The sequence below is a fragment of the Oncorhynchus gorbuscha genome, linkage group LG03, assembly GCF_021184085.1.
Source record: "Oncorhynchus gorbuscha isolate QuinsamMale2020 ecotype Even-year linkage group LG03, OgorEven_v1.0, whole genome shotgun sequence".
In the NCBI taxonomy this organism is placed as follows: Eukaryota; Metazoa; Chordata; class Actinopteri; order Salmoniformes; family Salmonidae; genus Oncorhynchus; species Oncorhynchus gorbuscha.
In genome coordinates this window covers 94,807,797-94,830,460 of record NC_060175.1, presented here as the reverse complement: position 1 = coordinate 94,830,460, position 22,664 = coordinate 94,807,797, and the positions used below count along the sequence as shown (strand labels likewise).

General features: G+C 44.2%; 1 protein-coding gene across 1 annotated transcript in view; it reads left to right on the top strand.

Annotated features, from left to right (window-relative positions):
- The window catches only part of LOC124032289 (zinc finger protein 385A-like), a 184,366-nt gene extending 167,578 nt beyond the window's left edge, over positions 1–16,788 (top strand). Inside the window, exons 5-7 of the mRNA XM_046344559.1 lie at positions 5,863–6,047; positions 6,739–6,831; positions 7,184–16,788. Of these exons, the coding sequence (XP_046200515.1) occupies positions 5,863–6,047; positions 6,739–6,831; positions 7,184–7,456 (551 nt within the window). The 3' untranslated portion in view covers positions 7,457–16,788. The remainder of the gene's footprint in view (positions 1–5,862; positions 6,048–6,738; positions 6,832–7,183) is intronic.
- The last annotated feature ends 5,876 nt before the right edge of the window (positions 16,789–22,664 follow it).

Genomic DNA, 22,664 nt, shown 5'->3' with positions numbered 1-22,664 from the left:
TGTGTTGAACCGTAATCATACGTTGACAAAACAGTTCCTCGCCGTGTATTGTCTCTCTTCATGTTTGGAGACATCTCCTGTCTGTTTGTGTAGTGTTTCATTGTAACTGTGAGTCAAGCAGCTCGGCAAGCAGGACGAGGAAACCCAGACAGGGTTCATCTATTGTCTGCACAGAATAGAACAAAGACCGCAAAAAACTCCAAGTGCACATTATTGGCCACAAGTGAAATCAGTCATTCCAGACCTCCCTCCTCCTCCTTCTTCTTTATCCCCCTCCTCCCCCACCTCCCCCTCCTCCCCCATGTTCTCCTGCTGTAACCTATTACTCACTGCTCAAAGATCAGGGATTTGGGAGAACAAGTCAAAGTAAAATGCCAACCTTTGGCACCCTATTCCCTATAGAATGCATTCATTTTGACCAGTGCTCTGTTGAAAAGCAGAGCACCATACAGGAAAATAGGGTGCTATTTGGGACGTAAACAAACTCTCGGTCAGACCAAGTGCAAAATGGCGTGATTGAGGTTCTGGGATCGGGGGTGTAGTGGGAACACGGAGGGTAGGACATGACTAGAATTTTTCATCCAAGAACAAAACATGAAATTAGTTATAAAGGAACAATTTTGGTAGCAGGACATCTGTGTGTAATGCAGGACATCTGTGTGTAATGCAGGAAATAAGAATAATATTTTTAGACTGAGCACGCTGCCCTTTTTCTAACACACTAGTTAGAAAGGAACTATTTTGGCACAACAACGTGTATGCTGTCAGTCAATCTAATGCACACAACTTGAACAAGGAATGACACTCATATTTCAGCACGAGAGAGAGCACAGAAAACAGACAGCTCTTTCACTCTTTGAAGGCTTTGAAGTCCTTGAGTTTGAATGCACCTTTGTATTGTGATGTCATGACTAATAACCTCTAGATTCCACACATTAATACTACTTTCTGAACGTAATGACCTCGTCATTCAGAGGACGAGCATTAAGAAGACCAGAACTAACATCGTCAGGGCTGTCTTTGTGCAAACCATTTGAACAAGAGAGTAACACTCATATTCCACCACGAGGCAGCTCACAGAACATAGTGCACGGGACGACCATACTTCCATTCTTTGAAGACCAAAAGCAGTTGACCTATGCACCGAGTTGACTTCAATATTACAGATGTCATCTAGATGTTGGCACATGACCTCTCAGAAAAGCTAACCCTAACCCAGAACATTCAACTGGCTACCCTAAAAGAACAGAGAGAGATAGACGTCTTTCAGTTCTATGCCAATGTCAACTCTAACAGTGGAGACCTCCATGTACGGTTACAGCCATAACGCCGCTACTGTAGCCTACAGCGTTACCACATCACCGTGGCCCTCTAGTGGTTCATATTAATACTACACCTCCCCTCCTAGTCCCATTCCACTCCAGGTGAAGTTTCCCCTAAGACTAGATCTAGGATCAGCTTCCCCTTCCCCAATCCTTACCTTAACCATTAGGGGGGAAAGGACTAACTGACTCAATATCAGCATATAGGGGTAACTTCACCCTACACCATCACATTTCACTAACTGTACATGTGCTTTGTGTACTCTACTCTGCTGCCTACCAGTGCTGAGTTAGAGGAAAGTTCAGATCACAGAAGGATGCTGAGGGGAGGACGATTCATAGTAATGGCCATAACAGAGCTAATGGAATGGAATCAACCCCATGGAAACCATGTTTGATGTATTTGATACCATTCTGCTCCAGTCATTACCACGAGCCCGTCCTCTCCAATTAAGGTGCCACCAACCTCCTGTGGTTCAGATGGCGGTACAGTACAGACTTCTCGAGCCGCTTGTTAATACTCTAACAGCTAGTTAACACATTCTAATATTTGTCATTGTCATATTCCCCACCATTATGAGGAGATAGAGCCCAGATACTCATGGTGATGAGCTGTGGCTGAACATATCAATGAGGCTGAGAGATGGGGTTATAGAACAGTTCAATGAGCTGTGGCTGATAGATGGGGTTATAGAACAGTTCAATGAGCTGTGGCTGATAGATGGGGATATAGAACAGTTCAATGAGCTGTGGCTGATAGATGGGGTTATAGAACAGTTCAATGAGCTGTGGCTGATAGATGGGGATATAGAACAGTTCAATGAGCTGTGGCTGATAGATGGGGTTATAGAACAGTTCAATGAGCTGTGGCTGATAGATGGGGTTATGGAACAGTTCAATGAGCTGTGGCTGATAGATGGGGATATAGAACAGTTCAATGAGCTGTGGCTGATAGATGGGGTTATGGAACAGTTCAATGAGCTGTGGCTGATAGATGGGGATATAGAACAGTTCAATGAGCTGTGGCTGATAGATGGGGTTATATAACAGTTCAATGAGCTGTGGCTGATAGATGGGGATATAGAACAGTTCAATGAGCTGTGGCTGATAGATGGGGTTATAGAACATTTTAATGAGCTGTGGCTGATAGATGGGGATATAGAACAGTTCAATGAGCTGTGGCTGATAGATGGGGTTATAGAACAGTTCAATGAGCTGTGGCTGATAGATGGGGTTATATAACAGTTCAATGAGCTGTGGCTGATAGATGGGGATATAGAACAGTTCAATGAGCTGTGGCTGATAGATGGGGTTATAGAACAGTTCAATGAGCTGTGGCTGATAGAAGGGGTTATAGAACAGTTCAATGAGCTGTGGCTGATAGAAGGGGTTATAGAACATTTCAATGAGCTGTGGCTGATAGATGGGGTTATAGAACATTTCAATGAGATCTGGCTGATGGATGGGGTTATGGAACAGTTCAATGAGGTGTGGCTGATAGATGGGGTTATAGAACATTTCAATGAGCCGTGGCTGATAGATGGGGTTATAGAACAGTTCAATGAGCTGTGGCTGATAGATGGGGTTATAGAACATTTCAATGAGCTGTGGCTGATAGATGGGGTTATAGAACAGTTCGATGAGCTGTGGCTCATAGATGGGGTTATGGAACATTTCAATGAGCTGTGGCTGATAGATGGGGTTATGGAACAGTTCAATGAGCTGTGGCTGATAGATGGGGATATAGAACAGTTCAATGAGCTGTGGCTGATAGATGGGGTTATAGAACAGTTCAATGAGCTGTGGCTGATAGATGGGGTTATAGAACAGTTCAATGAGCTGTGGCTGATAGATGGGGTTATAGAACATTTCAATGAGCCGTGGCTGATAGATGGGGTTATAGAACAGTTCAATGAGCTGTGGCTGATAGATGGGGTTATAGAACATTTCAATGAGCTGTGGCTGATAGATGGGGTTATAGAACAGTTCGATGAGCTGTGGCTCATAGATGGGGTTATGGAACATTTCAATGAGCTGTGGCTGATAGATGGGGTTATGGAACAGTTCAATGAGCTGTGGCTGATAGATGGGGATATAGAACAGTTCAATGAGCTGTGGCTGATAGATGGGGTTATAGAACAGTTCAATGAGCTGTGGCTGATAGATGGGGTTATAGAACAGTTCAATGAGCTGTGGCTGATAGATGGGGTTATAGAACATTTCAATGAGCCGTGGCTGATAGATGGGGTTATAGAACAGTTCAATGAGCTCTGGCTGATAGATGGGGTTATAGAACAGTTCAATATGCTGTGGCTGATAGATGGGGTTATAGAACAGTTCAATGAGCTGTGGCTGATAGATGCGGTTATAGAACAGTTCAATAAGCTGTGGCTGATAGATGGGGTTATAGAACAGTTCAATGAGCTGTGGCTGATAGATGGGGATATAGAACAGTTCAATGAGCTGTGGCTGATATATGGGGTTATAGAACAGTTCAATGAGCTGTGGCTGATAGATGGGGTTATAGAACAGTTCAATGAGCTGTGGCTGATAGATGGGGTTATAGAACAGTTCAATGAGCTGTGGCTGATAGATGGGGATATAGAACAGTTCAATGAGCTGTGGCTGATAGATGGGGTTATAGAACAGTTCAATTAGCTCTGGCTGATAGATGGGATTATAGAACAGTTCAATGAGCTCTGGCTGATAGAATGGGTTATAGAACAGTTCAATGAGCTGTGGCTGATAGATGGGGTTATAGAACAGTTCAATGAGCTATGGCTGATAGATGGGGTTATGGAACAGTTCAATGAGCTGTGGCTGATAGATGGGGTTATAGAACAGTTCAATGAGCTGTGGCTGATAGATGGGGTTATAGAACAGTTCAATGAGCTGTGGCTGATAGATGGGGTTATAGAACAGTTCAATGAGCTGTGGCTGATAGATGGGGTTATAGAACAGTTCAATGAGCTGTGGCTGATAGATGGGGATATAGAACAGTTCAATGAGCTGTGGCTGATAGATGGGGTTATAGAACAGTTCGATGAGCTGTGGCTCATAGATGGGGTTATAGAACATTTCAATGAGCTGTGGCTGATAGATGGGGTTATAGAACATTTCAATGAGATCTGGCTGATGGATGGGGTTATGGAACAGTTCAATGAGGTGTGGCTGATAGATGGGGTTATAGAACATTTCAATGAGCCGTGGCTGATAGATGGGGTTATAGAACAGTTCATTGAGCCGTGGCTGATAGATGGGGTTATAGAACATTTCAATGAGCTGTGGCTGATAGATGGGGTTATAGAACAGTTCGATGAGCTGTGGCTCATAGATGGGGTTATAGAACATTTCAATGAGCTCTGGCTGATGGATGGGGTTATGGAACAGTTCAATGAGCTGTGGCTGATAGATGGGGATATAGAACAGTTCAATGAGCCGTGGCTGATAGATGGGGTTATAGAACATTTCAATGAGCCGTGGCTGATAGATGGGGTTATAGAACATTTCAATGAGCTGTGGCTGATAGATGGGGTTATAGAACAGTTCAATGAGCTGTGGCTGATAGATGGGGTTATAGAACATTTCAATGAGCTCTGGCTGATAGATGGGGTTATGGAACAGTTCAATGAGCTGTGGCTGATAGATGGGGATATAGAACAGTTCAATGAGCTGTGGCTGATAGATGGGGTTACAGAACAGTTCAATGAGCTGTGGCTGATAGATGGGGTTACAGAACAGTTCAATGAGCTGTGGCTGATAGATGGGGTTATAGAACAGTTCAATGAGCTGTGGCTGATAGATGGGGTTATAGAACATTTCAATGAGCCGTGGCTGATAGATGGGGTTATAGAACAGTTCAATTAGCTCTGGCTGATAGATGGGGTTATAGAACAGTTCAATGAGCTCTGGCTGATAGAATGGGTTATAGAACAGTTCAATGAGCTGTGGCTGATAGATGGGGATATAAAACAGTTCAATGAGCTGTGGCTGATAGATGGGGTTATAGAACATTTCAATGAGCTCTGGCTGATAGAATGGGTTATAGAACAGTTCAATGAGCTGTGGCTGATATATGGGGTTATAGAACAGTTCAATGAGCTGTGGCTGATAGATGGGGTTATAGAACAGTTCAATGAGCTGTGGCTGATAGATGGGGTTATGGAACAGTTCAATGAGCTGTGGCTGATAGATGGGAATATAGAACAGTTCAATGAGCTGTGGCTGATAGATGGGGTTATGGAACAGTTCAATGAGCTGTGGCTGATAGATGGGGTTATAGAACAGTTCAATGAGCTGTGGCTGATAGATGGGAATATAGAACAGTTCAGCATGTTGTATACACTTATGTTAGTTTTTGGGGTGATTTCATCCTGGACTAAAGACTGATGCTTTGTGTGTGTGTGTCCGTGGGTGCGTGTGTGTGTCCGTGCGTGAATAAAGGATTGAATGCATTTTTACTTTGTGTCTTGACCCATCCCTCACTGGATAGTTAGACACCATTTTCTTTAAGTCAATTAAAGAAAACTTGTGTGTGTAGGTACCAAACACAAAACTATCCTGGAGGCTCGCAGTGGGCTGGGTCCTATCAAGGCATACCCTCGGCTGGGCCCCAAACCCCCGGGGGAGCTGGGAGGGGGACCACTGGACCCCAACACTGAGGAACGCACCTTCCACTGTGAGATCTGCAACGTGAGGGTCAACTCTGAACTGCAACTCAAACAGGTGAGGATGATGGTGTGTGCGTGCGTGCATGTGCGTGCGTGTGTGTGGGGGGGATTTGCAACATGTGGGTCAACCCTGAACTGCAACTCAAACAGGTGAGAGAGGCGGGGGCCACATACAGTAGACCCCTTTATCCAGATGACTTCTCATTTTCACACTAGGTCCCTAAAGACACCTAGAGGTGACTTCACATTTTCACACTAGGTCCCTAAAGACCCCTAGAGGTGATGTCCTATTTTTACACTAGGCTCCTAAAGACCCCTAGAGGTGACTTCTCATTTTCACACTAGGCCCCTAAAGACCCCTAGAGGTGGCTACTCATTTTTACATTAGGCCCCTAAAGACCCCTAGAGGTGATGTCTCATTTTTACACTAGGCCCCTAAAGACCCCTAGAGGTGATGTCTCATTTTTACACTAGGTCCCTAAAGACCCCTAGAGGTGATGTCTCATTTTTACACTAGGCCCCTAAAGACCCCTAGAGGTGACTACTAATTTTCACACTAAGCCCCTAAAGACCCCTAGAGGTGACTACTATTCCAAATTGACCGCCAGCACGTACTCCTTACGTACTAACTGAGAAGATTGGATCGGTGAAATAATTATGGTGCAACAGCAGTCGCCATATGACTGTGTCGGTCCTGGATCGTCTGGCTGCTGTCTAAACCTTTATATCGCTCTCCCTCCCTGCAGCACATATCTAGTCGAAGGCACCGGGATGGAGTGGCAGGGAAACCTAACCCTCTTCTCAGCCGACAGAAGAAGCACAGGGTAGCTGACCTCACGGTAACGTTTCACTTCTGGTCACTTACCTGACCTCTACTGGGCCAAGGCTAGTTTAACTAATGATTATCCCTTGCCAGGGCTAGCTCAAATTCACTAGTTTATCCACTGATAGTGAGGAGGTTGTTTTCTGAGTAATCAGTAGGTAGATGCATTACTAATGCCCTGAAGTTCCATTTTGGAATGTGCTGGACATACAGTCTAATCAGAAGCCTCTGTGTTATGACAGATCAAATAGGTACAAACTGAAATGGTTTTCTATGTTTGTTTTGTGCTACATGTGTTCAGCGTCTGCCATTAAACTCCCTCTCTCCCTCTCTCCCTCTCTCCCTCTCTCCCTCTCTCCCCCCCTCAGTCCTCTCTGAACTTCTCTAAGGATCTCTCCAAATGTTTGGGGGCAGGGCTCTTGCCCAGTCCCCTGGCTGTTGCTGCAGCGATGGCCGCAGCCGCTTCCTCGAACCACCAATTGGCTCAGCTTCGTGCTGCTGCAGCGTCTTCGGCCCAGCACCACCCGCATCACCACCACCACCACCTATTACAGGGCCCACCTCTCAGCCATGCCATCTTAAGACCCGCCCCCGGGCCCATGCGCACCTCCCACGTGCCAATCCTCTTCTCTCCTTACTGACTCCACCTCCTCCACTTCGGCCAGTCAGGAGCAGCCACTACAACAAAGAAACAAAGAAAAAGTTCAAACATGTCGATGAGAAGAAATGAAAGGGAAGAGAGCACCTGAAAGAAGGAGATGGAGTCCCTCGTTTTCCTTTTTCCCTGGCCTAAAACTCTCCTTCCATCTCAGAGGCTTGTAACTGTGAGTGATAGACTGATGGAGAGAGAAGGAGAGAGAGGGCAATAGGAGGAGAGATACTCAGTATGCATTGGATGGACTGCAGTATGCTTGTTCATCTCTCACCTCTCTCTCCCCACACACTGTGAGATCCATCACACTGATGGCTCTTTTAAAACACATAGCACACACACACACACACACACACACACACACACACACACACACACACACACACACACACACACACACACACACACACACACACACACACACACACACACACACACACACACACACACACACACACACACACACACACACCTCCATTGCAACTAACTTTCAGTACAGTATGTGATGGGTATACAGACTCTTTCCTCATCCATCTGGTCTTAAGTGTTCTTACTGTACTATGCACCTCCAAACCAAGAGAATAATGTTACTGCAATATGTCAGTACAGAGAGAATAATGTTACTGCAGTATGTCAGAGAGAATAATGTTACTGCAGTATGTCAGTTCAGAGAATAAGGTTACTGCAGTATGTCACGAAAGAGAGAATAATGTTACGGCGGTATGTCAGAGAGAATAAGGTTACTGCAGTATGTCAGTTCAGAGAGAATAATGTTACTGCAGTATGTCAGCGAGAATAATTTTACTGCAGTATGTCAGTTCAGAAAGACTAATGTCACTGCAGTATGTCAGTTCAGAGAGAATAATGTCACTGCAGTATGTCAGTTCAGAGAGAATAATGTCACTGCAGTATGTCAGTTCAGAGAGAATAAGGTCACTGCAGTGTGTCAGAGAGAATAAGGTTACTGCAGTATGTCAGAGAGAATAATTTTACTGCAGTATGTCAGAGAGAATAATTTTACTGCAGTATGTCAGTTCAGAGAGACTAATGTCACTGCAGTATGTCAGAGAGAATAAGGTTACTGCAGTATGTCAGAGAGAATAATTTTACTGCAGTATGTCAGTTCAGAGAGACTAATGTCACTGCAGTATGTCAGAGAGAATAATTTTACTGCAGTATGTCAGCACAGAGAGAATAATGTCACTGCAGTATGTCAGTTCAGAGAGAATAATGTCACTGCAGTATGTCAGTTCAGAGAGAATAAGGTCACTACAGTATGTCAGAGAGAATAAGGTTACTGCAGTATGTCAGAGAGAATAATTTTACTGCAGTATGTCAGTTCAGAGAGACTAATGTCACTGCAGTATGTCAGAGAGAATAAGGTTACTGCAGTATGTCAGTTCAGAGAGAATAATGTCACTGCAGTATGTCAGTTCAGAGAGACTAATGTCACTGCAGTATGTCAGAGAGAATAAGGTTACTGCAGTATGTCAGTTCAGAGAGAATAATGTTACTGCAGTATGTCAGTGAGAATAATTTTACTGCAGTATGTAAGTTCAGAGAGAATAAGGTCACTGCAGTATGTCAGAGAGAATAAGGTTACTGCAGTATGTCAGCACAGAGAGAATAATGTCACTGCAGTATGTCAGGACAGAGAGAATAAGGTTACTGCAGTATGTCAGAGAGAATAATGTCACTGCAGTATGTCAGAGAGAATAATGTCACTGCAGTATGTCAGAGAGAATAATGTCACTGCAGTATGTCAGAGAGAATAAGGTTACTGCAGTATGTCAGAGAGAATAATGTCACTGCAGTATGTCAGAGAGAATAAGGTTACTGCAGTATGTCAGAGAGAATAATGTCACTGCAGTATGTCAGAGAGAATAATGTCACTGCAGTATGTCAGAGAGAATAAGGTTACTGCAGTATGTCAGTACAGAGAGAATAATGTCACTGCAGTATGTCAGCACAGAGAGAATAAGGTTACTGCAGTATGTCAGAGAGAATAAGGTTACTGCAGTATGTCAGTTCAGAGAGAATAATGTCACTGCAGTATGTCAGAGAGAATAATGTCACTGCAGTATGTCAGTTCAGAGAGAATAAGGTCACTGCAGTATGTCAGTTCAGAGAGAATAATGTCACTGCAGTATGTCAGAGAGAATAATGTCACTGCAGTATGTCAGTTCAGAGAGAATAATGTCACTGCAGTATGTCAGAGAGAATAATGTCACTGCAGTATGTCAGAGAGAATAATGTCACTGCAGTATGTCAGAGAGAATAATGTCACTGCAGTATGTCAGAGAGAATAATGTCACTGCAGTATGTCAGTTCAGAGAGAATAAGGTTACTGCCGTATGTCAGTTTAGAGAGAATAACGTCACTGCGGTATGTCAGAGGTCTTTGCTATAATAATAAATGTGTCTAGTCATGTATAACTGTGGCAATACTCCACGATACTGTAAATTCCCCTTCCTGCTCTTGGGGGCACAATCAAAGTGAGAAAGCAACATTGTTCCTCATTGGTGGTGACCCCTAGGTGGCCCTGGCCCTGGCTGCTTCTCCAATTGGTTAGATGTGACCCTAGGTCCTTCTCCCATTGGCCCTATATGTCCTTGTTAGATTATTACTGTGGGTGACAACAGGCAGTCTCTTCCCGATGTGTGAAGCGTGGAGGTCAGGGAGAGGAGAAAATGACTGCAGGGTACTGTGCCCTCCTGTCGTTCCTGTGGCAGTGCTAGGTGAGAGGAGGGCCAGCGCAGATCATTAGCGATATTAACCCTAGTTCACATTGTAGGAAGCCGAGACACGCTGCTGTTTGAAAATAGACTAACAACAAAGATGTCTGCATTGGAAATGTGTCAACCTCTATAGGGATCACATCTAATCTCTATATGGATCACAGCTAACCCTCAGCACAGGGTAGAGGAGGATGTGTCAACCTCTATAGGGATCACATCTAATCTCTATATGGATCACAGCTAACCCTCAGCACAGGGTAGAGGAGGATGTGTCAACCTCTATAGGGATCACAGCTAACCCTCAGCACAGGGTAGAGGAGGATGTGCAAACCTCTATAGGGATCACATCTAACCTGTATAGGGATCACAGCTAACCCTCAGCACAGGGTAGAGGAGGATGTGTCAACCTCTATAGGGATCACAGCTAACCCCCAGCACAGGGTAGAGGAGGATGTGCAAACCTCTACAGGGATCACATCAAACCTCTATAGGGATCACATCTAACCTCTATAGGGATTACATCTAACCTCTATAGGGATCACATTTAACCTCTATAGGGATCACATCTAACCTCTATAGGGATCACATCTAACCTCTATAGGGATCACATCAAACCTCTATAGGGATCACATCTAACCCTCAGCACAGGGTAGAGGAGGATGTGTCAACCTCTATAGGGATCACAGCTAACCCTCAGCACAGGGTAGAGGAGGATGTGCAAACCTCTATAGGGATCGCATCTAACCCTCAGCACAGGGTAGAGGAGGATGTGTCAACCTCTATAGGGATCACAGCTAACCCTCAGCACAGGGTAGAGGAGGATGTGCAAACCTCTACAGGGATCACATCAAACCTCTATAGGGATCACATCTAACCTCTATAGGGATTACATCTAACCTCTATAGGGATCACATCTAACCTCTATAGGGATTACATCTAACCTCTATAGGGATCACATCTAACCTCTATAGGGATCACATCTAACCTCTATAGGGATCACATCTAACCTCTATAGGGATCACATCTAACCTCTATAGGGATCACCACCAACCTCTATAGGGATTACAGCTAACCCTCAGCACAGGGTAGAGGAGGATGTGTCAACCTCTATAGGGATCACAGCTAACCCTCAGCAGAGGGTAGAGGAGGATGTGCAAACCTCTATAGGGATCACAGCTAACCCTCAGCACAGGGTAGAGGAGGATGTGTCAACCTCTATAGGGATTACAGCTAACCTCTATAGGGATCACAGCTAACCCTCAGCACAGGGTAGAGGAGGATGTGTCAACCTCTATAGGGATCACAGCTAACCTCTATAGGGATCACAGCTAACCCTCAGCACAGGGTAGAGGAGGATGTGTCAACCTCTATAGGGATCACAGCTTCCCTCTATAGGGATCACAGCTAACCCTCAGCACAGGGTAGAGGATGTGTCAACGTCTATAGGGATCACAGCTAACCCTCAGCACAGGGTAGAGGAGGATGTGTCAACCTCTATAGGGATCACAGCTAACCTCTATAGGGATTACATCTAACCTCTATAGGGATCACAGCTAACCTCTATAGGGATTACATCTAACCTCTATAGGGATCACAGCTAACCCTCAGCACAGGGTAGAGGAGGATGTGTCAACCTGTATAGGGATCACAGCTATCCCTCAGCACAGGGTAGAGGAGGATGTGTCAACCTGTATAGGGATTACAGCTAACCTCTATAGGGATCACAGCTAACCCTCAGCACAGGGTAGAGGAGGATGTGTCAACCTCTATAGGGATCACATCTAACCTCTATAGGGATCACAGCTAACCCTCAGCACAGGGTAGAGGAGGATGTGTCAACCTCTATAGGGATCACAGCTAACCTCTATAGGGATCACAGCTAACCCTCAGCACAGGGTAGAGGAGGATGTGTCAACCTCTATAGGGATCACAGCTAACCTGTATAGGGATCACAGCTAACCCTCAGCACAGGGTAGAGGAGGATGTGTCAACCTCTATAGGGATCACAGCTAACCCTCAGCACAGGGTAGAGGAGGATGTGTCAACCTCTATAGGGATCACAGCTAACCTCTATAGGGATCACAGCTAACCCTCAGCACAGGGTAGAGGAGGATGTGTCAACCTCTATAGGGATCACAGCTAACCCTCAGCACAGGGTAGAGGAGCATGTGTCAACCTCTATAGGGATCACAGCTAACCTCTATAGGGATCACAGCTAACCTCTATAGGGATCACAGCTAACCTCTATAGGGATCACAGCTAACCCTCAGCACAGGGTAGAGGAGGATGTGTCAACCTCTATAGGGATCACAGCTAACCTCTATAGGGATCACAGCTAACCCTCAGCACAGGGTAGAGGAGGATGTGTCAACCTCTATAGGGATTACATCTAACCTCTATAGGGATCACATCTAACCTCTATAGGGATCACATCTAACCTCTATAGGGATCACAGCTAACCCTCAGCACAGGGTAGAAGAGGATGTGTCAACCTCTATAGGGATCACAGCTAACCTCTATAGGGATTACATCTAACCTCTATAGGGATCACATCTAACCTCTATAGGGATCACATCTAACCTCTATAGGGATCACAGCTAACCCTCAGCACAGGGTAGAGGAGGATGTGTCAACCTCTATAGGGATCACATCTAACCTCTATATGGATCACAGCTAACCCTCAGCACAGGGTAGAGGAGGATGTGTCAACCTGTATAGGGATTACAGCTAACCTCTATAGGGATCACAGCTAACCCTCAGCACAGGGTAGAGGAGGATGTGTCAACCTGTATAGGGATCACAGCTAACCTCTATAGGGATCACAGCTAACCCTCAGCACAGGGTAGAGGAGGATGTGTCAACCTGTATAGGGATCACAGCTAACCTCTATAGGGATCACAGCTAACCCTCAGCACAGGGTAGAGGAGGATGTGTCAACCTGTATAGGGATCACAGCTAACCTCTATAGGGATCACAGCTAACCCTCAGCACAGGGTAGAGGAGGATGTGTCAACCTCTATAGGGATCACAGCTAACCTCTATAGGGATCACAGCTAACCCGCAGCACAGGGTAGAGGAGGAGGTGTCAACCTGTATAGGGATCACAGCTAACCTCTATAGGGATCACAGCTAACCTCTATAGGGATTACAGCTAACCTCTATAGGGATCACATCTAACCCTCAGCACAGGGTAGAGGAGGATGTGTCAACCTGTATAGGGATCACAGCTAACCCTCAGCACAGGGTAGAGGAGAGAACAAGCAGAGGAGGAGATGCCAATTTGTAAGTCGCTCTGGATAAGAGCGTCTGCTAAATGACTTAAATGTAAATGTAAATGTAGAGAGAGAGAAAACACTGAAGTGACAACCACCCAGTAGTTCCAGCATAGCAAGGTCACACATTTTTGTTTCACCTTTATTTAACCAGGTAGGCTAGTTGAGAACAAGTTCTCATTTGATACATACTGTATTTAGGGCAGAAAAACCCTGCCCAGCACCTTGTTTATTTTGGATTCCCCCCTTCCTGTTTTAAAACAGAAAGCCATGCAATGCATATTATTTTACCATGACTGATCAATAATGTTGTTCGCTTGGTTTCCTGGTTGGTTTATTTTCATAGTTACACAATTATACAAGAAGAAACTAGTGATGTACAAATTATGGAGAAAACAAACAATTGATATGTTTCTATCTAGGAGGGAATGGCTGCTAACTGCACTCAGGGAGAAGGGTGGAGGAGAGAAGACTAGAGATGAGGAGGCTGGGAGAGAAAAGGGTGGGAGAGAGAAGGGTGAAAGAGAGAAGGCTAGGAGAGAGTAGGCTGGAGGAGAGAAGGCTGGAGGAGAGAAGGCTGGGAGAGAGAAGGGTGGAGGAGAGAAGGCTAGAAGAGAGAAGGCTGGAAGAGAGAAGGCTGGAAGAGAGAAGGGTGGGAGAGAGAAGGGTGGATTATTTAGGAGGGGATATACTGAGTGCAGAGACTGGAACTGCGCTGCCCACCTAGGCTAACTGCACTGACGAGGAGTTGAGTGGAGAACCAAAGGAAGAGGAGCCCTGCTGAACACTGTTTTAACACTATAGTACTGAGCTGTGAAAAGGCACAAAACAGAGGAAAACACTCCAAAACAGATGAACAGGGGGAGGTACCACCTGAATTTGCATTTGTTTTCTGTTACAAAACGTTTTGAAACTTTCTGCCCCAATGAACACGACCCTAACAAAGATATACACTACCCTTCCATGGAGAAGCAATGTGCTCTAATGTCTTACCTCTGTTCGGATATGGCGATGCAATGAGCAATTTGAGAGGAGAGCGTTAGCGTGTTATTGTTAAGCGTAAAAAATGTGTTTTTTACATTACAGGGATATGTACAGTTCAAATTGATTTGGTTAGGAGTTCTTCCTAATCACAGATGACCTCACCAGGTAAAACTCTGGGTCTTTTAGTGCTGTCAAGACAACTGGGAACTCTGGGTAAAAATCATGACGTCAGTGATCTTCAGGTCGGAAGGTTGGCGCTCTAGAAAGAGAACTGAGTTCCTGACTTGGAATTGCGAGTTGGATGACAATTATTTTCCTCATTCCCAGTTATCTTGAAGTGCACTGAAGTCAGAAGTCTAAGAGTTCCCAGTTTCCATTTGTTTTTGAACGTGGCATTAAGTGTAACGTAATGCATTTCGTCCTGGTCAGGTCACATGGTCAGGATTAACTTCCTGGCCCTATTCAGTAAACGGAAAATGTGCCTGAAAATGTTCCTTTTATGTTCTTCCAGAGAGAAGGAGGCCTTCAGAGGGTATTATAGTAGAGAGCCCCAATACTAAATGGACTCCTAGACCCTACATCCTTTGTATGCATTTGTAGAGATCTCAGCGAATTGGACACATGTAAGTATATGGTAAAAATGCCATCTAGTCAATCAGTCGGCCAGATGGTTCTCCTACCACACTGCGTATCTAGTCATCTAAGATTTCCACAAGCGCCTATGTTTTAGGCGTCCATTTGGGACCGGGGAGTAGGACAATGAAAAAGCGGGGCTTAGGGACCATCCCTTCATATTAAAGAGCCCTAATTTAAATGGTAATAATGGCTGTTGTCCTATTCGCTACCCTTCTCCTAAAGTGTGCAATTGTACACTCCCTAACATGGATTTAACAGGAATTGGCTGGTGTAAGAAGCATGGTGGAAACTTGCTTGTACCAATCCAATCCTTATAAGTGCATAAGAGGGAGTGTACACTCAGTAAAGGGTACAGAATCGGAATTAAACCAATCTCTGCTTGGGGAACAGGGTACGTACACGCCAGGTAGCGAGCTGGGATCAAAGTTTATCTGACGAGTCGTAGTTTAGTTTGGACTTTTTGTGTTTTTGTTGCATTGTTTCATTTTAATGTGTGAGAAATATGTTTGAGTATTGAGTAATATATCCTGATATGACAGAATATATGATTATATCAATGCCATCACTTAACAGCTGACTGAGTCAGTTTATCCAACACTTCTCTTTTGAATAAATTGATCTTAATCCTGATCTTGATCTTAAACTTGATCTTGATTTGGTGGGGATGATTTGTAGTGTACTAGGATCAGTGCTCTTGTTCCTGTTGTTGTGTATCTGAAATGGTACCCTATTTCCTACATGTATATAGTGCACTAAGCCCATAGGGCTCTGGTTAAAAGTAGTGCACTATATAGGGAATAGGGTACAATTTCAGATGCAGACTATGTAATATTGTGCGAGTTGAGACCTCTTCTCCCCATTCCCTACCAATCAGAGACCAGAGAAGCCCTGGCTGGAACAGAAGTGGCCTATCACGATACAAGAGAGAAACCTTAACACAGACAGGGTGGCCTACCACAATAGAAGAGACAAACCTTAACCCGCCCATGCAGGCTCTAACATTAGAGATTTAAGCTTTTTCAACCTAATTTCAACAAACAAACGATCCAACCGATTGATTTTAAGTGTTCGATTCTGCCACTGTTAGATTCATAATGTAGAAATACACATGCTCATATCATAGTCACCCCAAATGGTACATACATCCTGATTCATTATTCAAACTGTTAAAACATTTAACGTTAGATCTATTCACGAGACCTATTTTCTGGGCAGGTGTCCTGGTAACTGTGTGTATGCAGTTAGCCTTATTCCATTCTTCTTATCTCCAGAGGCAAAGAATGTGCATCCCAAATGGCACCATATTGCTAATTTACTGCCCTGGGCAAAAGTAGTGCACTACATAGGGAACAGGGTGCCATTTGGAATTCATTATAGCAGTGCACTATATAGGGAATAGGGTGCCGTGTGGGATGTACTGAAAGTAGTGGACTATATAGGGAATAGGATTCCATTTGGAATGCATTAAAGTAGTGCACTACATAGGGAATAGGGTGAAATTTGGGATGCATACAGAGAAAGCTATAGATAGAGACACTGGTGAAACCTTTTCATGTGGAATTAGAGCAATACCCAACTCATACTGGCTAATCTTGTTCATTGCAATAACACAAATCAACCAATAAAATATGTATGTGAGTTCAATATTACAAATGTCATTTAAAATAAAGATTTACTTTGTGAAAATGCTATTGTGTCTGTCGAGAGAAAGTAATGGTACAAAAACATAATGTCAATAAATCATTAAAATGACGAATGAAACCTCTGCAGCGTCCTTGTGTGACTCAGAGCAGCTACAGAGTTCAAAAGACCCCTGAACTGGTTGAAAGATATCTGTGGCAAATACTCCTCGGTGTATACATACTACTATACAGGGCCGGACACAGACACAGTATACTCCTCGGTGTATACATACTACTATACAGGGCCGGACACAGACACAGTATACTCCTCGGTGTATACATACTACTATACAGGGCCGGACACAGACACAGTATACTCCTCGGTGTATACATACTACTATACAGGGCCGGACACAGACACAGTATACTCCTCGGTGTATACATACTACTATACAGGGCCGGACACAGACACAGTATACTCCTCGGTGTATACATACTACTATACAGGGCCGGACACAGACACAGTATACTCCTCGGTGTATACATACTACTATACAGGGCCGGACACAGACACAGTATACTCCTCGGTGTATACATACTACTATACAGGGCCGGACACAGACACAGTATACTCCTCGGTGTATACATACTACTATACAGACACAGACACAGTATACTCCTCGGTGTATACATACTACTATACAGACACAGACACAGTATACTCCAGAGTATTCAGACCCCTTGACTTTCAAAATGTTGTTACGTTACAGCCTTATTCTACACATAGTACCCCACAATGAAAGAAGCAAAATATGTTTTTGGGAAATGTCTTCAAATGTATTAAAAACAAAAAACAAATATCTTATTTACATAAGTATTCAGAATCTTTACTATGTGACTCAAAATTGAGCTCAGGTGCATCCTGTTTTCATAGATTTTCCTTCATCCTGTTTTCATAGATTTTCCATGAGATGTTTCTACAACGTGATTGGAGTCCACCTGTGGTGAATTCAATTTATTGGACGTGATTTGGACAAACCTGTCTATATCAGATCCCACAGTTGACAGTGCATGTCAGAGCAAATACCAAGCCATGAGGTTGTCCGTAGAGCTCGGAGACAGGATTGTGTCGAGAAACAGATCTGGGGGAGGGTACCAAAACATTTCTGCAGCATTGAAGGTCCCCAAGAACACAGTGGCCTCCATCATTCTTAAATGGAAGAAGTTTGGAAACACCAAGACCCTTCCTAGAGCTGGCTGCCTGGCCAAACTTAGCAATCGTGAGAGAAGGACTTTGGTCAGGGAGGTGACCAAGAACCCGATGGTCACTCTGACAGAGCTCCAGAGTTCCTCTGTGGGGATGGGAGAATCTTCTAGAAGGACAACCATCTCTGCAGCACTCCACCAATCAGGCCTTTATGGTAGAGTGGCCAGACGGAAGCCACTCCTCAGTAAAAGGCACATGACAGCCCGCTTGGAGTTTGCTAAAAGGCACCTAAAGACTCTCAGACCATGAGAAGCAAGATTCTCTGGTCTGATGAAACCAAGATTGAACTCTTTGGCCTGAATGCCAAGCGTCACGTCTGGAGGAAACCTGGCACCAACCCTAGGGTGAAGCAGGGTGGTGGCAGCATCATGTCTGGAGGAAACCTGGCACCATCCCTACGGTGAAGCATGGTGGTGGCAGCATCATGCTGTGAGGATGGTTTTCAGTGGCAGGGACTGGGAGACTAGTCAGGACCAAGGGAAAGATAAAGGGAGCAAAGTACAGAGAGATCCTTGATGAAAACCTGCTCCAGAGCGCTCAGGACCTCAGACTGGGGAAAAGGTTCACCTTCTAACAGGACAACGACCCTAAGCACACAGCCAAGACAACGCAGGAGTGGCTCCGGGACAAGTCTCTGAATGTTCTTGAGTGGTCCAACCAGAGCCCGGACTTGAACCCGATCGAACATCTCTGAAGAGACCTGAAAATAGCTGTGCAGCAATGCTCCCCATCCAACCTGACAGAGCTTGAGAGGATCTGCAGAAAAGTATGGGACAAACTCCCCAAATACAGGTGTGTCAAGCTTGTAGCGTCATACCCAAGAAGACTCGAGGCTGCCAAAGGTGCTTCAATAAACGTACTGAGTAAAGGGTCTGAATACTTATGTAAATGTAATATTTCATATTTTGTAGATTCACCATCCCACCACTAGGTGGAGCCATTACTATAGTTTATTCCAGAGACATAATGTCAGCAACAGCACATTTGCTTTCTACTGTCTCTGATAGTGATCTCTGTAAGGCTCTGGGTTCTTCCTTTTTTTTATTCAACCTTTTTTTAACTGGGCAAGTTAGTTAAGAACAGACCCTTATTTACAATGACGGCCCACCGGGGAACAGTGGCAGAATGACAATGTTAGCTCAGGGATTCAATCCAGCAACCTTTCGGTTACTGGCCCAATGCTCTAACCACTAAGCTACCTGCTGCCCCTTTTTGTTGCAATACAAAATGTAGACACTGGAAGGCCCTAGTATCATACAATACAGTCAAAGCATATGTGTCCTGGTAGCAGATAAGCACTGGTCACAAAAAGACAAGTCTCAGAGTAAGAGTACTGAATTTAGCCTTTTACATCCTAATGACTAAGATTATGTGGACAGAGTGGACCTGATCCTAGATCAGCATTCCTACTCTGAGACACTTTATGAACACAGACCCAGATGAAGACATATGGCTTGCTGGTCATTAATGTGACTATTATGTTGCAGAAAAGGCCAGACAGAAAGGAGATTGTCACTTGCCAGTCTGTCTGTATAACCCTGGTATTCAAAGATACTGTAAAACCAGATGACGAGTACTATTACATTATATACAATACAGGTCTAAAACACATCTCTATTGTAAATCTTTACAATGCATCTAGTTCCATAATGTGTACTGTACTAACAACAACAACCACACACACACACACACACACACACACACACACACACACACACACACACACACACACACACACACACACACACACACACACACACACACACACACACACACACACACACACACACACACACACACACACACACACACACACACACACACAATGGTGCCAGGTTCCCTCCAGACGTGACGCTTGACATTCAGACCAAGGATGCACCTAAGCTCAATTTCGAGTCTCATAGCAAAGGGTCTGAATACTTGTGTAAATAAGGTATTTCTGTTTTAGATTTTTTTAAAAATAAATTTGCAAACATTTCTAGAAACCTGTTTTTGCTTTGTCATTATGGGGTATATATATATATTTTATGATGGCCTACGTAAATAAGAATTTAAATAAGTACTTTAACAAGTAAAGAGCAGCAACTCAGGGAACAGTGTATGAACAGGTGACGAGAGCGGACCCAAAAATACACCGAATATTAGAGTGTCAACAACATCAGGTGTGTTTGGAGTGAAGTATAGAGGGATGGACGGATGAAGGATCTCTAAATGGAATCTGAAGAGGTAGAGAAGTAGCCTGGTGGTTCTTGAGTATAGACTCTGTACAGCGGATACTCTCTCTCTCCCTATGGATGTTTTTCTCTCTCTCTCCCCTTTTTCTTTTTATCTCTCTCTCTCTCTCTCTCCCCCTGTGGGTGTTAGGGATGAGGGTGAGATGACAGGAAGAGGAAGTCTCAGGGATGTGAATGAGTGAATGAGTGGGTTGTGAGAGGGTGGGAGGAGGTGGTAGTAGACAGAGCATGAAGGCTGGTATCATGGAGCTTGCATGAAGAACAAAGAGGCAGACCATGAGAATGTAGTTGAAGGTGATGAGGGCTAGTAGAGGGAGTAACCACTTAGACCAACTTTAACGTAGAAAAGTTGAAGCAATGATACCCTTTCGCAAAACAAAAGCCTCTGTGATTTGATTCAGAGGGGATGGGTTAAACGCAGAAGACGCATTTCAATCGAATGCATTCAGTTGACTAGGTGTCCCACTTTCCCTTTCCTTTAATGGTCACCACTCAATACTTATTTTCCACCATAATTTGCAAATAAACTCATTAAAAATAATACAATGTGATTTTCTGGATTTTTTTCTCATTTTGTCTGTCATAGTTGAAGTGTACCTATGATGAAAATTACAGGCCTATCTCATATTTTTAAGTGGGAGAACTTGCACAGTTGGTGGCTGACTAAATACCTTTTTGCCCCACTGTAACAGAGGCTGTATACTTATTGACTCAAGGATTCTCATTTTTTATTAATTTGTAAACATTTCAAAAACATAATTCAACTCTGACATTATGGGGTATTGTGTGTAGGCCAGTGACAAACTAAATCAAAGTCATTTTTCGGGGGTAGGGGAAACTGATCTTCTCGGATCCTGAAATTGAGATCCGAAACAAATTGCATCTGTGAAATTCCCGTTGTTTTTTGTTTGCTCTTGGGCAACAGGGTCTGAGGGAATTTGTATTTGTGGTCCTGGAAACTGGACTTGTTTTTTAGACACCATTACTTTTGTCTTACTGAGATTTACTGTCAGGGCACAGGTCTGACAAAAGCTGTAGGCCTTCCTTGGTTGGGGACAGAAGAACCAGATCATCAGAAAACAGTAGACATTTGACTTCAGATTCTAGGATCTAATGGTCAACTACAGGATCTGATGGTCAACTACAGGATCTGATGGTCAACTACAGGATCTGATGGTCAACTACAGGATCTGATGGTCAACTACAGGATCTGATGGTCAACTACAGACTTTTTGCTCCTACCTGTTATCGGTTTAGGGTATAACTAACTTATCAGGTAAATGTTGCTATTGGAACCAAACTTCCAATGAAAATCCAGCACAATCATAGCTTTTTGAGAACACTTTTCTGCCAGTTTCTATGTAGCTAGATAAGTATCTAAATATCTTTAATCAGACCAAAACAAATGTATCCGTTCTTACTCTTATCTAGGGCCGATCCCTCTGGTCCTTCAATGTATCTGTCTTCTCCTATGTATCTGTCCACTCTCTCTCTCCCTCCACTCCTTGAACTCCTCTTCATTCTCCTCCCCCTCCTCCTTATCTTTCTGATCTCCCCCCTCTTATTTATCCTCCTCTATCTCAGCTCACTCATCCTCTTTCTCCTCTCCCTCCTATTTATCCTCCTCTATCTCAGCTCACTCATCCTCTTTCTCCTCTCCCTCCTCCTATTTATCCTCCTCTTATTTATCCTCCTCTATCTCAGCTCACTTATCCTCTTTCTCCTCTCTCCCTCCTCCTCATTTCTCTATCTCCTCCTCCTCCTCATTCTCCTCTCCCTCCTCATTCTCCTCTCCCTCCTCTTCCTCATTCTCCCTCATTCTCCTCCTCTCCCTCTTTCTCATCCTCCTCCTTCTACTCCTCCTACTCCTCCTCCTCCTCCTTTCTCCTCCTCCTCTCATCTCTCTCCTCCTCCTTCTCCTCTTCTTTCTCCTCCTCCTCTCCCACCTCATCTTTCATCTCTCTCTCCTCCTCCTTCTCCTCTTATTTCTTCTCCTCCTCCTCCTCTCCCACCTCATCTTTCTCCTCCCCCTCCTCTTTCTGCTCCTCCACCTCCTCCTCTCGTTTTCAGTTCTCTTACTATGCCCATTGTTGTCATCAACGCCAATACTGTATACCAGTTTCCCATTCATTAGACTTTCTGTCTGCTGTGCCCACTACCTGGCATTGTCCTGTATCACCCACATTGATTGACTACCGTTGCCATCAGACCCATTAGACACCTCTCTTGGCGTGTGAATGTTAGCTCCTCAGGTCAATAATCCAGCCCTAATAGAGGTATGTGAGTTACAGCACCTTGTGATGTAGGAAGTGAAAGAAAGGTGATTTTGGATCAAATGCACAGAGAAAAAATAAGTTACACTGAACAAAAATATGAACGCAACATGTAAAGTGTTGGTCCCATGTTTCATGAGTTGAAATAAAAGATCCCAGAAATGTTCCATA